At 37.2% G+C, this 18,319-nt stretch overlaps 1 protein-coding gene across 3 annotated transcripts in view; it reads left to right on the forward strand.

Annotated features, from left to right (window-relative positions):
• Window positions 1-17,592, forward strand: part of LOC149936612 (choline O-acetyltransferase-like) — a 40,130-nt gene extending 22,538 nt beyond the window's left edge. The window contains exons 8-14 of one of the 3 annotated variants that reach the window (XM_090181220.1): window positions 2,914-3,036; window positions 3,122-3,260; window positions 3,866-3,928; window positions 4,004-4,195; window positions 16,993-17,035; window positions 17,117-17,163; window positions 17,491-17,592. In XM_090181220.1, the coding sequence (XP_090037346.1) occupies window positions 2,914-3,036; window positions 3,122-3,260; window positions 3,866-3,928; window positions 4,004-4,195; window positions 16,993-17,035; window positions 17,117-17,163; window positions 17,491-17,535 (652 nt within the window). In that variant the 3' untranslated portion in view covers window positions 17,536-17,592. Of the gene's footprint in view, window positions 1-2,913; window positions 3,037-3,121; window positions 3,261-3,865; window positions 3,929-4,003; window positions 4,196-10,369; window positions 12,041-14,913; window positions 15,383-16,992; window positions 17,036-17,116; window positions 17,164-17,490 lie in introns of those variants that run through there. The other 2 variants (XM_090181222.1, XM_090181221.1) reach the window with 2 other exon arrangements.
• Window positions 17,593-18,319: the final 727 nt, after the last annotated feature.

The following is an 18,319-nucleotide window of genomic DNA, read 5'->3' on the forward strand; positions in this document are numbered from 1 at the left end:
CCGTCTTTAGATTCCGTCAAGGGAAAAACATGGAGGAAGCACCGCGAAAATATGTCCTTGAGGGAATAGAAACAAGACGTCCCACGTATAGAGGCTCTCTTAATATCGACGGGCTGGCCGGAGGGCTACCTATCCTTCTAACATATAGGATCCTTGGCTAAAGCGTCTAACCAATGAAAAATGTACGCAAGAAAATGCACGACTTTTGACGGGTTGCGTTCTCCTTGTGTGGGGTGCTGTATTTGTTGCTCCTAGCTGACAGCCATTCGAAGAAAAACTGTTCAATTTTGGGGGACTTAAAGCGTTTTCCATTTGACTGCTCTTGAGCGCTCTAGATCGCTCTGATCAACATTTTGTGTTCCATTTACATGCTCGGATCTGCTCCGATCAAGTTTCGCGTGTTCCATTTCCCGCTCTCGGGTGTTCCGAGATCGCCCAAAACCGATCCCTTTAGATTTTTGGGCAAAATGGCAGACCAAGACGCGAAAATTCAAATTACTAGCAGACGAAAAACAACAAAGCGCGGGAATATCCTAATGGCATGTTCCATTTGCGGTTTTACTCTAGTCGATTGGGCCGAGATCTATGACGTCAAAGACAGATTCGGAGTAAATCTCGAGCGAGTTTAATACCAATTCATATTAAAATTTCAATCAAGATTAAAATTTGTAACAATTATTAGCTTGTGATATTTTATGAGAAAATTTTAGACCTGTAGAATTAATTTCGTGGAGAGTATAAAGCTTGGTTTCCACTAGCACGCGTCATTATGTTAATATTTTGGCGCACATAAGATATTGGGACACACCAATTTGGATTGTCGTGGTGACATTCGGTTGACACTAAGCTAAAAAATAACAAGTAAACCAAGGTAATGAAATGAAAGGTAAGAGCGACTAATCATTGGTAAGAATAAGAATAATGAAAAAGTATTAAAAAATATACATATAGAAATTGAAAATCGTTAAAAATCAATTAGCTTAGATATAGAAGCACTTTAAGACATTTGAAAAAAATCAAATATTATTTCCGAAATTTAAAAAATCAAAAGAAATCTAAGAATATTTCGAAATACGACAAAAATCGAAGAAATCATGCGGTTTAGATGAAAAAAAATCAGTAATCTTTAATAAAAAATCTAAAAAATTCAAGATTATTTATAAACTAAAGAAATTGTTGAAAATCAAAAAAATCACGGAAAATCTTTGGTAATCACAAAAAATCAAAGAAATCTAGGTAAAACAAAAAATAATACGAAAATCTTTGTGAAAATTTTTTAAATCACAATTTTTTTTGTAATCGGAAAATCTTCGAGAATCAACGAAATCTTTTAAAATCAAAGGAAATCTGTGGTAATCAAAAATCTGGTGTACATTTTTTACTTAAGTGGCAGGCCCCTCGATCTCGAGCAATCACGTGGAAAACGCTAGTAATTATCGATACACGCTCATCGATTTGTAGTCAAGGTGAGCGTGTGCAGAGAGCCACGCCTATCGCTTCCTCGACTAAGAAATGCGTAACTCGTTCTGCGCATGCGCGAAGTTATCGAGAAAAAACGGTTGTTTTATTATATATGGCAGCTTTTTGTGATACCTTCGCACTTGCGCAGTTTTTCATGTAGAATTATAAAATATTGCTCTTAACACCATGAGATTTATAGCGTTTTTAATTTGATTGCTCGAGATTTGCTCCGAATCTGTCTCTGACGTCATAGATCTCACCTCAAACGACTAGAGTAAAATGGAACATCCCATTAACATATTCCCGCGTTTGTTGTTTTTCGTCTGCTAGTAATTTGAATTTTCGCGTCTTGGTCTGCCATTTTGCCAAAAAATCTAAAAGGAACACGCAAAAATTTGCTCCGATCTCGATCTCGATCCGTTGATCTGTCGAAATCGGCAGATCGGTTTTGGGCGATCTCAGAGCACCCGAGAGCGGGAAATGGAACAGGCGAAACTTGATCGGTGCAGATCTGAGCACGCAAATGGAACATAAAATTTGGTGCAGAGCGATCTAGAGCGCTCGAGAGAGCTAGTCAAATGGAAAACGCTATAGAGTAGTAGCACTCCGTAGCTTTGGCCATGGCCGCCATTTTGGTCGCAAATTTTTTATCTATAGGAAAGAGCATTGGTGACGTACTAGGACGTCACAGTGCCATTACTCTATTATCTTTAAGTTTTTGTCACGCGCGATTTGAGGCTCGTGGCATTAGCTCGCGCTTGCCGAAGTGGAGCTATAACGTAGGGGATAGTATTTTATCGTTAATGTAATCCCTAAGGTGGTGCCTTGGGTATTAGCTTAGCTGATTATTATTATTATTTATCAAATTAACTATTCAACGTTAATCCATATTAGTAATCATATCGACTAACTGACACACTCATATAATTATAGACTTATCAGTGGCAGTGCTAAGAATTTTTAGTTACGTAGGCCAAGTTTAATTTAGAACCATTAGATGAATCAAGAATGTATTTATTTATATTTAGGAAGAATAATTATGTTGCGACAATCACCGGGCACGTTGAACGCCTTTCCCCGGGGGGAAGACAAAACGTCACCGGCGTTTGATTACCATCGCGTTAGGTGACGTAAATTTTAAGCAGCCAATGAAATACCGGGACTATTCATTTTATTTTAAGCGGATGAGCGTACTGGGGGACCAACGGGTGGATTGAGAGAAAGACTAAAAACAGTCTCGACATAGACATTCTCCCTAGGTATAAATAAATACATTCTTGCATGAATTTTAGTCTCGCAAAATATTAACCCTCAAAATTTCAATTTTAAGGAATTTAAAAGATTTTCGTTAGTTTTATATTTATCCCCTTGGAAGGGTTTCTGGCGGGTTTAAATTTAAACTTCTGGTATAACGGGCTGATATATCGTTTTGTAAACTGCGTCCGCGTGCAGATTGTGCAACAACACTGACCTCTACGTCCTCCGTTTCATGGATTTCGGGAAGAATTTCGTCAAGTCGATTAACTTCAGCCCGGACTGTTTCATTCAATTGGCCCTGCAACTCACCTATTACAAGTAAGCTAGCTCTACACCTTAATACGCGTAGAGTAGAGTCAAGTATAGAAATTCCTTTGAAAAATGCGTAATATCCTGGCTCTAGAGTACACCGAGAACTGGTCAGTACTTACGAGAGCGCCTCCTTGAGACAGTTCCACCTGGGCCGAGTCGACAACATCAGGGCCAACACGTCCGAGGCTCTGCAGTGGGTTAAGTCCATGTGCGGCGAAGTGCCTACCACGGTAAGGAGGACATTTATCCCAATGGTCAGAATATCCCTTAGTGAAAAAATAACGTTTCGTAGAGCCAGAAGTATGTATGAGATAAGTAACTAATAGTCCATTAAAATTAACCTTCGAAGGCTCGAAGTACATCGGAAGGGCTAATCACTTCCTAAAGCTCTGTACACCGCTTACACGCGTATGAAACCTAGGAGCAACAAACACAGCACCCCTCACATTGAGAACGCAACCTCTTGCGTACAATTTTCGTTGGTTAGACGCTTTTGCGCCTGCTGCCATCGGAAGGGGAAAATTCGGAAATTGTCTTCCCCCCTGCCCGTAAAACGTTCAGAGTAAAGGTTCGTCCAATGAAATTTGTACACAACACTGTGTTAGCGTGTTTAATGGCTAGTTGCGTTCGCCTTGTGTTTGTTGCTCCTAGATGAAACTGAGTGCAGCCTTTGGTAACGCCAAAACTGTAATCGGTGACGTAATCGGTTTAATTAGTACAGTTAAAGCTACAGGCTTGATTAGGGAGAGTGATCGGTCACTCGAGGCCCTTTTCAATGTTTGAAGCGAACAATGGGTACTTTTCTCGTAAGAGATATATTATTTACTTCCGATAGAACGAAGAAAAGTTGGCTTATTTCAAATTAGCGATGAAAAGGCAAGGCGAAATTATGAAATACGTGAGTAGCAGTCAATGAATGTAATTGAACGTCGTGGTCCATGTAAGCAATTCGTTTTCCTTTGGCGGACGGCAGACTTTATCGGGCGAGGGCCCGGACAATCATTTGATGGCCTTGCGCGAGATGGCGCTCCTGGAGAAGGAAGAGGCGATGTCCCCCTTGGAGCGAAGGGAAGAGGAGCCTGTGTCCAAGCTGGACGAAGAACCCGAACTCTTTCGAGATAAATGTTACCAACAGTATTTGAATTTCAAACTATCCACTAGTCAGGTAGGAGTCGATATTACACAGCGCTTGAAAACGTAAACGGCAGAAACTGGTATCTGAGTGTAGACGTTGCTTCATGCTGTACCCATAAGAACTTGTCGAGGTTAACGGTAATAGTTAATGTAGGGAGCTGTTGGCTGGCGTGATATGAAGGGCTTGCCACCACCTTCCTACGCATTGTAACCCGGCCACCTGTTTAAAGGCATTATAAGTCGCTAGATGACTTGGGCCTAAAGTGGTGCCAAGGGTATTAGCCTATCTGATTATTAATCTACACTCAGATACAAGTTCTCCCGTTCACGTTTGAGAGTTTCCAGACGTACGATAATTATCGTACACGTCGATAATTTTTTGGGACGTACGATATTTTCAATGGCGTACTATATCGGGTGTTAACTAAAAATCGATACAAGCCCAATAAGTCCAAATGTATTTTAGCTAGGAATTTCAAACTTTCAGAACACATATAACAGGCAGGGGGTCACTTGACAACGGAAATTTCGATGACCTTGAACCATGTCTTCAAGGTCATTTAAAATTTATCTCGAGAGCCATTAGAGATACAAAATTGCTTTCGACTAGAAAAGTGTTCTCCTTCACATTTTAGGTGTAAATACCTTTGATTAGAATCATTTATATAAATCCATTGGTTCTCGAGATAAACTTTGAACGACCTTGAACCATGAGTTGAATGTCATCCGAGTTTTCAAATTCTTAAGACGCCCTACCAGACGAGTATGTCTATAAAATTTTGACACTCTAGCATGAGCACTTTTCGAATTAATAGCCCTTCAACCTGTGGTCTTTGGTACATTCTTTTCATCACGACCTTCCTGTTTTTGTCTAAATTTCCTCGACTTCTTGTTGGTCAGATTAGGTGGTATCAAAGCATTTAGACCTAAAATGTGACCGTGAACACTTTTCTAATTGAAACCAACTTTGTATCTCTAATGGTTCTCGAGATAAACTTTAATTGACCTTGAAGACGTGGCTCAAGTTTATGGAAATTTCCGTTATCAAGTGACCCCCTGCACGTTCTGTGTGTCCCGAAAATTTCAAATTCCTAGCTATTGGCCCTGTATCGTTTCTTAGTTAACACCCTGTATAGTACCAATTTTTCGATAATTCTGCTTGCGCGTACGATAGTTTTTTAAATTGACTGAAAACCAGTTAAAACTGTAGACTTTTAAACATAAGTTTTCAATCAGTCGAAATTTTAAGTTATAATAAAAATTTTGATTTCAAAAGTTTAAAGTCAGTATTTCACATGAAATTCAAATTTACCGCCAGTTTTCAGGCGTACGATAATTTAATTCTGAAATCCATAATTTTTGGAGTTTCATGAACTGGCAACGCTGACAATGGGGGTGGCTTAACCTATATAGATCTATTATTATTGGATGAGCATTTGGCTATAATGGGATATAAGTGTATAGAAGATTGTATTCGGGTTTACAAATAATAAAAGGGTGTTTAAAGTATAATTATATTCCATAAGCGCGTCAGTTAGTCGAAAATAATAAATAATAGCTATGTATGCAGCGAAAAAAAAGGCAACTTAAAATCGCTATGATGACTAGGCAAAGAGCGCGTTATAGGCCTAAAGACTGATTTGCAAGTCCACTAAAAATGTGTGGTCATTCTAGAATTAGCTCTCACAGACACGCTTATGAGAAACTTATTAAGGCTTAAGGCTGTCGCACACTATAGAAAAAAAATCTTGAAATTGCTACTGGCATCAAAACTTCTTTTGGGGGGAAAATGTTTTCGTTATTGGCGTCGGGGAATTTGGCTGTCGACACCGGTGAATTTTTTCGTACAGTCGCACACTATGAGGAAGCACTGTTACAAAATACGCGAGACCGGGAGTGCGCGCGCATCGGTTTGTTTTGGTTTTTACCTCTCCGAGGGGACAAAGTCCCCTAGGAGGGGTTATACCTTCACCGTGTCTGTCTGTGGGTCTGTGGGTCTGTCTGTCAGGCCTGCGAACGCGTTCGCATTTGTGTAGCAAAGAGTAATCATTGCGTACGCAGTTTCTCGAAGGGTTGGCAAAACCACCGTGTGACGGTGAGCGTTAACGGATTGCTTTGCGGTTGAGTTTGGTTGGTCTTTTTCCGTCAACGCTCACCGGATATTTCGTTATTGTTATGTTGTAGGTCGTGAATGTTGATTTCGTACGTGTTGTGACTGTTGTGGGTGTTGAGTTTGTGTTATGATTGTTGTGGATGTTGAGTACGTGTTATGACGGTTGTGAGTGTTGAGTTTGTGTTATGATGGTTGTGGATGTTGAGTCTGTTGTGTTTGTATGGGCGTTTTCTCTCCAATTTTTTCTCAATGACTTTGGGACGGACCGAGTGCTGAGTGTAATGCTACCTCCCAACGTCCAATGACATTGTTTCCACCAGTTGTACACGGTATTCGTCTTAGTATCAATTTGCGAATTTTTGGCACCGGCCGGGAATCGAACCCGGGTCTGCCTCGTGCAATAGATGTTACGGTGTTTTTTTAAAAAACAGCTTTGGCGAATGTCCTTTACAAAGTTATAAAGTTAGGTACTATAATTTATTCTACATCATTTTAAATATTTATAAATTAAATTAATCTTATATTTAATTAAATATTTATAAATTATATTAATCTTATATTTAATTAAATATTTATAAATTATATTAATCTTAAATTTAATTAAATATTTATAAATTATATTAATCTTATATTTAATTAAATATTTATAAATGATATTAATCTTATATTTAATTAAATATTTATAGATTATATTAATCTTATATTTAATTAAATATTTATAGATTATATTAATCTTATATTTAATTAAATATTTTAGTATTTTAATGTAAAATGTGATCGCGATCAGGAATTGAACTCGGGTCGTATTGTTACAATGCGGATAGTTCACCGCCGAGCCATTGACTTCCTTAGGGAAAATGTTCAAGTAAAGGAACAATTATGATTATGAACTAAACGGATTAATACAATATCTGTACATATTGTTTATTGAATGATAATTATTCAAACCTCCCGCGGAAACTATATCAAAGTAATAATATAGCGCCACCATGTGGAGAACTATCAATCAAACCGGGTAAAAAATATAATCTCTTCAATTTTTCGAACTTTAGTCAAATCTTGACGGGTCTAAAAAACGCCAAATTAACGTATATAAAGCCGTGTTATAAAGAAGATTTAAGGCCTTTTCACACGAGCCAACTTTTCAAATCAAAATGCTGAGTCAGCAAAAATGGATCAGTGATCCATTTTTTACTCGCGTACTTTTTTGGTGGATCAACTCATCGAACTTTTATTCACACGAACCAACTAGTTGACTCAACTCAAGTTGACTCATCTAGTTGGGTCAAAAAGTTGGCTCGTGTGAAAAGGCCTTTAGTCTTTCTTAGTTCTTGGCTGTCAGACGAACTACTACAGGACGGGGTCCTGGTGTCGGTCAAAAGTTATGAGGTAACTTTGCGGTTTTAATTAGTATGTTCGGTCTTCGGTCAAGAAAAGAGTTAAATTGTGTTTCGCGTTTGGAACGTGAGTGAATGGACTTAAGTGTATGAACAGTGCGTGTTTAAGACTGAAAGTGTTAAAGTAATTGTGAACTAACTCAAGTCAGCTGTAAGATAAAATTGATTGTTTTTATTTTTTGAATTGGAATAACCTAATTATACCCTTGAAAATATCAACTCAACCTGTGAGGCTAATTAAGTAGATTGGAAGTAATTAGTAGCGAACAGCTCTCAGCTGTTAATTAAGGCAAGAGTTTAAAGTAAGGTAGTTTGAATTTAGTTAAAATTACTCAGTATAATTTATGATATTTACTTAAGTGTAAGTATGTTTTGGTTTATTTTTCAATCACGATGAACTAAGACAAATCTAGTCTTAGACACTTGAGTACCAGTTCTGTACAATTACGTAGGAGGGATATATATTGTTGGGTTATTGATGAAAGTTAAATCTAGAACGTTCCATAGACTGTTCTGAATAAAAATAAACATTTATAATTTTGCATAATTCTGGTTGCCATTTTATTTTCTAATCACTCGCCCACAACATTACAGTTCTGGCAATCCAGAATCAACTAAATTTTCGATATAACGGCGACGGGAAATTATTATCGTAAATTTATCGCGCGGCCTTAGAGAATATTCTTTTAACAAAATTTCGATAAACTATCGTTTAATTAAAATCGACCCGATTCCGTTAAAATTATAAACCAAAAAGCGAACGGTCGTTATAAAACCCTCTGTAGATATTTCTTTCATTAACTTTGTATTATATTCAACTGACAAAATTGTACTGTAAAAAGGGTGTAATTCAATTGTGCATTGTTATAGTACGTCTAACTCACTGTTTTAACTACTTAACTAATGATATTCTGAATAAATTAAAATTGGTCGTTTTGTCTCAATTATTTTAATTAAAATTTAAACCGGGCGGGATAGAATTGGGATAACATTTTTAACAAATAACTCTAAATTGCGGAGATATATCTTTAAGGGTTATCTCGAGAAATTAATACCACTAGGGACAATTCTTCCGAGGAGAGGTATATTTTGGCTTGCCAACTTGTTAGTATTACAATTTTTATCTTTTCGTATTGTAGATATTACGTTTTAATTTGATTTTCTAGACGTATAACTGTTATATAATTTAGTGAAACATTCTTATTTGATAAAGCTGCGTAGTTAGAATTTACTTAAGGAGAATATAACCTTAGGTATTTGGTGTGGAACACCAACGTTTGCAGCTCTGGCCGCTCTTGGCTTTGGCTTTAGAAATGTTCGGCGCCACTGTACAGGGTAATTTGATAAATGGAAGGGGTCTTCCATAAAGATTGCTTTGCCGGTTATATTCCCTTTAACTAAGAAAAATACTAAATTATTTGCTATGGAAATACGAATATTACGTCGAATCGGTCACATCCCTACCGTTTTCTAATAAAATGGACATAATATAATTTTCTGCCATGTTTTTACTGACTGAACAAATAAACCCTTTCGAAAGAAAGAAATATACCAACACGCCGGTGTTTCAAAAGTTGCGCAATATTTTCTCGCTCCCAATTGGTTGAAGAGATAAGGAATGCCGTGACGTCAGAGCGGTTCTCCGAGAGGAGCGACAAAAAGTTGAGGCTAGTTGAACTAGTTACTCGGTACGGGTGACGGATTTGGTCCGAGCGCGTGATCGCCGGTATCAGCCTCATATTTTACTCGCATAGTGTGCGATATACATCGCCGGTTTTGGTACCAGCAACTGTTGCCGGTACGGGAAACTACATAGTGTGCGACAGCCTTTAGGTGATTTTTTAGTCCAATATGCGATTGATGACTATGAAAGATAATAACTTAAACCAATGATATTTTCAATGATTCGTCCTACTAGTTTCGACGTGCTTGGCACTTCATCATCAAGAATATAAAATTGTGATATATATGCACAATTGTAGATTTATATATTTAAGGGATAAATGTTTTTGAAGGTCGTGATCGACATCTGGGATAAGAGCAAACGCACAAGTGTATCTTTATATTTCAAAAGTGTGTCAGTTAGTCGAAATAATAGCTCACTATGACGACGAGAGAAAAGCACGTATAAACTTCGTCCTTATTTTAAAGTTTGGTTCAGCGTTACCGACCGAGTTGTAAATTGAATGTGTGAAAGCTAGTCTGCTCATTCAAAATAATTTCTGTACAACAACCGTAAGTTGCCTGCTATTTCCTCATACATTTCGTTGACGCTATTTTTTTGTTCGAAACCTGTTAGGCCTTATTCTGAAGTCCACCAAAAATGCGTGGTCATTCTGGAAATGGCTTTCGGTAAAGCTTCAACTGGGAACCGACCAAGGGCGTATTTTTTTTTGAGAGTCACACGGTATGGTGTCGGCTACAGCCTTAGACACCAACTACCAACCAAGGGCGTATCCCGGATTTAATTTCGGGTGGGGTTCTAACTTTCGCTCTTCTTTGAAACCTAAAAGCAACTTACGATCTGAAAAGTAATGTAACGTTAAGCACCCCATCTTGATCCATTTCGGGGGGAGGTTGAACACCCAACCCTACTCCTTAAATACGCCCTTGGAACCGCCACACTTATGAGAAATATAATAATAAACTTACGCAATAATCAGAAGTTAATGAACTTCACCATCTCCGTACACAGTTACCCAACGAACATGGCATCTTGGTGGGATACGGTCCGGTGGTGCCTGATGGCTACGGTTGCTGCTACATCCCGGCCGAGAGCAACATCATGTTTTGCGTCTCCTCATTCTTCAGCTCCGACGCCACCAGTTCCGACTTCTTCGCCTTTAGTCTGGAAGGATCCCTTCTGAAGATGAGGGAACTCTGTTTGTACCAGGAGGACGACAACCCCCCGTCCAATAATCCCAAAACCAGGGGGAAAAGATAAAAAATCACTTATCCCACACTTCCGGTGTCGAGGTCGATGGGTAGAAACCCACAACGTAGTTTCTCACGAACCCGACAATCATTCGCGTCTATGACAATCTCTCTACCGTTGTTGACGAATGCCAATGTAGAATGTTAAATTAATTCGTGAGATATACATATTACTGCCCATACAAATACGTTGTTACATTTAAATAATTTATTAAATAGAATTGTTACGCGCGATAATCGGGGCCCAATGCTGTAGACAATCACGCGTTCTTACCGCCAAGGGTTAAGCATTTACGCGAAACGTAGTCGTTAGTAGTACAGAATTTGAGACGGTAAACTCTATTTAGTGATCACGTGATAGATCCGTTGCACGAGCTTAATTGGCTATCCTGTCTAGAAATTTCAAATCAATGACGTTACGAAACCTTGGATAAATAAACTAATGGATGCGAAATCTCCAATTCTTCAAATTGCATAGCACGCCAGCGCTCCTATCGAGAGAATCGAGAATGTTTTCCACTCAAAAGTAACGGGTAAAAGTGTTACATGATGTCTTTCGTTCCGTCGTTTGCATTTTATTTAAAAAAAAAAGCCTTTGAAACCAATATTTGTTATAATGCGCACTTTTTTAATATTTGGTTGGAAATATTTCCAATATCAGAAACAGTGGCGCCACAAGCGGCGCTGCTGTAAAAGAACCAAAACGCCCCATCTAGATTCGGGTCCAGTAGTTTATTTCTCCAAGACGAGAGGCTGCGGTCTCAATAACCAGACTCGATATACCTCTTAGGTGCTTCTTTTACCTATTTTAAATTTTTATATTAAATATTTTACGTACTTATAGACGTTTTTTTGTGCCAAAACGTGGGAGCTGCCATTACTGCTCGCTATTGTCTAAGTGACTGTAGTTGTGATTGAAGGTTGTGATTTTAGAAATATCCCGCTTATGTTTGGTACTTTCCTGATGTTGAACGAATAGGTTAATTTCTGGAATATATTTAAGGAAACCATATTCCAAAATCAATTGAAATTTGAAATTGAATATTCAGTCTGTCATTCAGATCCCTAAGTCTATTTTTTGAAGTAACTAACAATGTAAGTGCAAATGAAATATATGACCTACTAAAAAACTACCATGATGCAGTGTTGCCTGTCGCGTTTTGTTCAAAATGGTGGCAACCACGTTTTGGCGCTGAACAAAGTCTATATTCTTGAAAAAGAAATATTTTCTAATTTAACTAGTTTACTTTTTATATTGTCAGATAAATATTCGTACGTGAGACTTTGTGGCATAGGCCATTAAATGATCTGAAATATGGCCTGATACGTTACGACAATCAAAAAATCAAAGATGTGTAGGAAGTTTTTAAATGTTGAGAGTTAATACTAAAAATTTCGACAATCAAAGTCACTCGTTTTGTTGTTGGAGAAAGTAAATATATATTTAATTAATGTTAGAATTGTTCGTAACTATGTATTAAATGACAATCACAACTTGACAAATCAAATGAAAGCGTATAAACTTGACAAATTATAATGTTAATAGAACAGAGTAGTTCGGAATTGTACTAAATATACCATTTTAATTTTAATTTTTTAATCATTTGAAGTCAATTAAAGTTAGTGTGGATTATATTTAATGTTATCATAAGTAACACGAGTCCTAAGTATGACACTTCCTTTTCTCCCGACGCTAATAAGTCTGTTACACCAATGACCGTATAAGTTATTACTTGGCTAAGGACAATCAAATCTCCGACGGCTGTTACTGGTCTTTGTTACTGCCAGGTAACTATACTTTTTGAAAATTGAAAATGTTTCAAAAAATAAAATAATTATAGTGAAAAAAAAACAAAATAAAGATAAATGAGAAAGGGAGAAGGGTGTGACGAAACTCCCGATTAAGTAATCCCTCCGAGGCAGACTGTAATGAATCAATGACTTTTTGGGTCATACTTATTTCGCTTGTGTTATGTTGATATTGATATTGATATTATTATTATTATTATTTAATATTTAAATATCGTCACAATAGGCGCTTAAATAAAAGACCTTTTCTTTTCACTTCCCTCCTACTTGGAGATAAGGGGATCGCTGAATGAAATATGTCCGGTTTGTCGGTTACCAGATTCACCTGGCTAGCCAAAATGTCAATTTCAATCCATACTCGAGTCAAATGACGTCAACTCGGTTTCATAAACTCATTTGTTCCTTACCGATAGTTTGAATTTTTTCAAAATTTCAAAACGGTGCTATTAGGTGGTTTTTTTTTCGCCTGTCCGAGGACAAAAAGTGTAAACATTTTACCCTAAAACGTTTTATTCGCCTGTTCTCGGGGTAAGATTTACCCTGTCCCGAATTTTGCAGACTCGAAAACAGGTGTAGAGGGAGTATTCTAGCTTATATAGAAAATTCGTCTGCTTAAATTTTGTTTCACGAAAACATGACGGATTTTGAACATCTTCACATCTGGGCGATGTGGCAAGCTTTTTATAACGAAAATCCAATTGTTAAATGCTATTTAATGACTTTAGAAGTCGCTTGATGACTTAGGCCTAAGGCTGTGTCTTGGGTATTAGCCTAGCTGATTATTATTATTAAATAAATGATAAAAATAGTCATATATTGATGACCTCTCCACCGGTCGCCATCTTAATTAAAACAAAATTATGGCTGCTACGGCAAATAAATAACCTTTAACCTTTAACTACTCCCTTCTTACTCCAAATCGTTGTTTTCGTCAAGATAGAATTGGAGTAAAATGACGTCATAGGGCTACACTTCGTAACCTGCTCAAAAACCCAGAACAGGCGAAAAAATCCACCTAATATATAGCGAGGGTCGACGCCAAAACTCTTCGTTAGGCCTAACACAATTTTTTCGCGTCAAATCAATAATCTTGGTAAGCCTTGGTTTCCACCAGCTCGAGTAATATCGCGTCAGACAACTTTGGGACGTAAAATCGTTTTACGCGCATAAAGAAAATATCTTATGACGCGCCATAGGGGAAATAAAGTTTTAGGCCTAACACTATTAATTGTAAGTTTTTCACGTCGACACTTTCACCATAGCGGCGTTTTGCCCTTTTTGAAACGAGCCCTTACAAGGACCATATAACGAGTAACTTGCACGTCCACGCTCTATATATTACTACTTCCTAGCGAATCGCTGAATGGGTTTTATTGAAGCGTCTATTGAGTAAGATTTTGATGGAGTCTTATGGCGTTTTTCTTTGTGTTGCTCCGACTGAGAGAGCACTCCCTGTTGCTCCGTGGTCAGTGCTGGAGCAACGAAATTTTAGATAAAGTTAAGGAAGAAGAGTTGCCAATTAGTTATTTTTAATTCTATTACAATTATCATCATCATCATTCTAAATTTATTAATTTTAAAATGGAATTTTGGATGAAATGATACGTACCAGATATATCTTGTTTAATCTTAAGAGAAAGATTATCAAAACTTTGCTATGCATCATTTATTTAAAATTTTAGCATAGAATACTGCTCAAAACAGAAGCGGCTAAACGTAGCAACGGTTCCCAATTTAATTCGAAGCGGATTAAGTCATCGGCTTCGTGATTGGTTGGAATAATTAATTTAAATTTTGAATCCTTGCTCCGTTTAGTCGCACGTGTATATTTGTATATTTCTTACACCGCGTTTAACTGAAAGTACGGATAACTGGCGCTAGTTACGTTAAAAACAATTCTAGCGCGTTTTAGCAGACGATTTTTAGATTTATAATATACTTAATTCCTTTAACGGAAAATGACCTCATGCATAAAAACTACTTGTCCAAGAAAAACGCCATTAGCTATTTCTATCTTTTCTGTTTCGGTTTTAAGGGACCAGTTAAAAAATAAATGCACTTTTTATATTTATATTTGCCCCAGAAAAGGATTTTTTTTTCAAATAAGTTGCGTATTTTTAAACCGAAATTGTGTTTAAAGCGACGTTAATTTGAAACACTGTTAAATCATGGACACTGTATACAGTGTCAATGGTTAAATTCTATTGTTAAAGATTTATATGATATCACCAACGCATAGAAGTAACTAACAGTAAGTACAAGTACAATGAAAATATCAAATACTGGCACCATGAAATTATATTTCTCAATCTTTGAAAGGAAATTGAGTGGTGCCCTCTAGTGCCTACATTTTCATATGGCCGTGGAAAATTTTAAATATAATTAAATTTTTTTAACTATTATTATTATTTATTATTACTATTTATTTATTATAAATTAAATTAAATTGAAATTTAAAAAAAATTATCTGGCCATTTTTGAATCAGAACGGGATAGAAATATCCCAATTTTTCATTTTCCAGATGGCGCTAGAGACATATTTTGAGGGCGTTTCCATTCTGAGAAGATCATGGCAGCTACGAGCAAGTGTGTGTTTGTTGCTCTTGGTAACAGGCGACGATGTTATCGTTTTTAGTTCTAAGTTACTTCTACGCGTTGTCGATGATATCAAACTCCTCGTAATGCCACAATCAAAATGTCCCCGACTCCCTAATCTGGGGAATCAAACAATACTATCGTGTGTTGTTATAAACGAATATATTTGCGGGAAACAATCAAACTTCGGGTTTTACAGGCGCGTACTGAATATCCTATCAGAAAAGGTTAGTTTTGTTGGTTAGTTGGAGCTGAAGTATATATAAAATAACTACATAGTATTTATCTTGTTAAATATATTTATAATGTGACGTATAGTGATGGAAAAAATGTACTCGTTTCAACGATATAAAATGTAATATTTAAGAAATATGGACTATTATCGTCATTAAAAATTGATATGAAGTGATACCCGACTTGCTAGTTTCATTCTTGGACTTATTTCGATGCTACAAACAAAAAACAAAAACAATCTATCATCCGAGGGGTAAGACACTCTGCGAACTTGGTGTACACTGCCGTACCTTTGACAATACTAAATGGAACTCGCAAACTCTTGAAAATATGTACCTTTAACAGTGCTAAATGCACGAACTCGGTGTACAGATTATCTGAGACTGTCTTACCCCTCGCTATCATCAAGAACGTATTTATTTATATCAAGAATGTGTTGAGATGGGCAACACTCTGTTTGACTCATGATCTCCTCAATTCTCTCGGTAAGGGAGGTGAGACACTCTGGTACGATGTCAGCTAGGAGCAACAAACACAAGGAGAACGCAGCTAGCCTTTAAACACGCTAACGCTATGTTGTGTACACATTTCATTGGACGTTTTGCGGAAAGGGGGAAGACAATTTCCGAATTTCCCCTTCCGACGGCAGCAGGCGATAATACGTTTAACCAATGAAAACTGTACACAAGAAAATGCGCACCTTTTGACGGGTTGCGTTCTCCTTGTGTGGGGGGCCGAGTTTGTTGCTCCTAGATGGCCGGCTGTCTCATTGTCGGTGGATACGATTTTACGGGAATCATGGAACCAGAGGCTGTAGTTGCGGTCACATATTATCTGTTAACCGTTGGATGATTTTTCCTCACAGTCGGTCAAAATGCTCCTTCCTTAAGAGTTAATCAAATCGACAAGTTATTTTATTAGCTCTCTAAAACCTTCACACGCACGTGATGCCTGAAAAAAACCGCATCCGTTTTTTCTACCTTCCTCGCCTAAGTTTGAATCGAAAGGCAGTGTTGGTTCAAGCAAACGACTGTCGAAAGTACAGCGCTAAATCCACCCGGTGACGGAAAAGAGAAACTTAACGCGTCCCGCAATGCATGATGCCATCTGCTTTGGTAAGAGAGAGGTGCGTAGAGAGAGAAAGGGGGAAGGAAGAAGCTTCAATTTATCTCTACCAGGTGCCGATACTATCGCCTGATTTCTTCTTTTTCGCCCGTCCAGTGGTGGTACAAAGGACGCTATGCGCGTTTCAAACTTAGAGGTTATAGGCTTATATCCTTTCCCCTCAAGTATAATAATGCTTTCTAACAATTCTTCTTAAAGCCAGTGGCGGCTCCTGTCTAGTTGCATTTACTCGCACTAGATTTCGTTAGCGTAATAATCAAAACCAGTTTAAGTAAGCATCAAAATCTAGCCTAAAGCCCCATTTTCATGCTCGCTGGTAGCGGATAAAAATCGTCAAAATTCGCTTCCGCCACTCGCAAGCGTGAAAATAAAGCTAAAATATCTGTTTGAAACAGATCGACGCGGAAAGTGAAAAAGTGTATAGCTGAAGCGGATTTTGTCGATTTTTACCCGCTACCAGCGAGCATGAAAATGGGGCTTAAAAGGTGCGTGGCAAATAGGGAGCTTCTCGCGTTGATTGGCTTTTCCGAATCTCGTAATTATTAACTTATAGGCGTAGAAACTTTCGCGCCATCTTTTGTAAAAGTTGTTAACTTAAGTTTAAATTTTGTCCATTATCAGATTTTATCTGCGATGAAGGTGGTATTTACTATTCAATTGTTCGGTAGGTGAATGTAAAAATTACTATGGCAGTTGCCTTCCCAGAACGCAGTGTTACTCTTTTAGTAAGGATAATCGTTTCCAGGGTCAAAAAGAACTTTGGGTCAACGCTGTGAGGAGCACTCGAGTCACGTAAGCTTTTGCTGGTTATCATTCATTATAGTACTGATAACGGGAATATAACCTACAAAGCAATCTTTAGGGAAGACCGCCTTCAATTTTTCAAATAACCACAAACATTTATAAAGCCAAAGGCAAGAGCGTCCAGAGCTGCAAACGTACGTTGGTGTTCCACACCAAATACCTGAGGTTATATTCCCTATTTTTTCTGAACATTGATGTTTTTGAACCACTCTTGACACAGTTAACACTTTGACAAAAAAGGTCTTGATTCTCAAAATACCGGTACTAGTGCATCTATTTCATTTAATAATGAAGAAAGTGAAATGTAAATTACAGATTCACATCAAATTTAAAATTCATTGCCGTAAACTGCTGCTTTAGTGATCAAAGTGTGTTCATTGCCGTAAACTGCTGCTTTAGTGATCAAAGTGTGGAATGTAATTGCTCTAAAACCCCAATTGTATTCTGTTCTACCACTTCTGATGAAGTATCACAATCAACCCAGACATACGAATGCACAGAAACCAATAAAATTAAAAATTGTTCAGGCAAAGACAAATTTGACGATGATGAAGATTTACAGGGTTTTCTAGGGATTAAAAGCGTAACAACCGATGAGAAACTAAAGGAAATAGCTAGTGTAAGTTGTACTATTCGAAATTTCAAGTCAGTTCTGTGCGCATACTAACATAGCGGATATCGTTATGCTAGGAGATGAAAATTTTCATAAAATAAAAAATAATTAAACAAAAATAATTATAACAATGTAAAAATAAAAGTTATTTGTAAAAACGCTTGCTTTTGTCGTATTATAAAATATTTAATGCTTTGTTTCGTTTTTCAGTTTGAATATTTTATATTTAATGTATAAAAATAAAAAATAATTATTGATATTTAAATTAATATGTAAAAACGTTGATTTGTCGTTTTTATAAAATATATGTTTAGTTTCGACTTTCGGTTTGAATATTGTTTATTTCGTTCTGTGGGAGTCCAGCGATATCCAGAGAATAAGTAGAAAACGTCTTTTACTGCTTTCCCCCTTTTTGTTCTGGCAGATTGACGGTGGTGAAACTTAAGTTGGGAATTTCATATGCTGCCATATCAGTAATATTTGGGGTGCACCGAACCTCTGTTTCAATAATTTTTACTCAAGTATTAGATA

This window comes from Leiobunum rupestre, chromosome 7 (genome assembly GCF_980474605.1).
Source record: "Leiobunum rupestre chromosome 7, qqLeiRupe1.1.hap1, whole genome shotgun sequence".
In the NCBI taxonomy this organism is placed as follows: domain Eukaryota; kingdom Metazoa; phylum Arthropoda; class Arachnida; order Opiliones; family Sclerosomatidae; genus Leiobunum; species Leiobunum rupestre.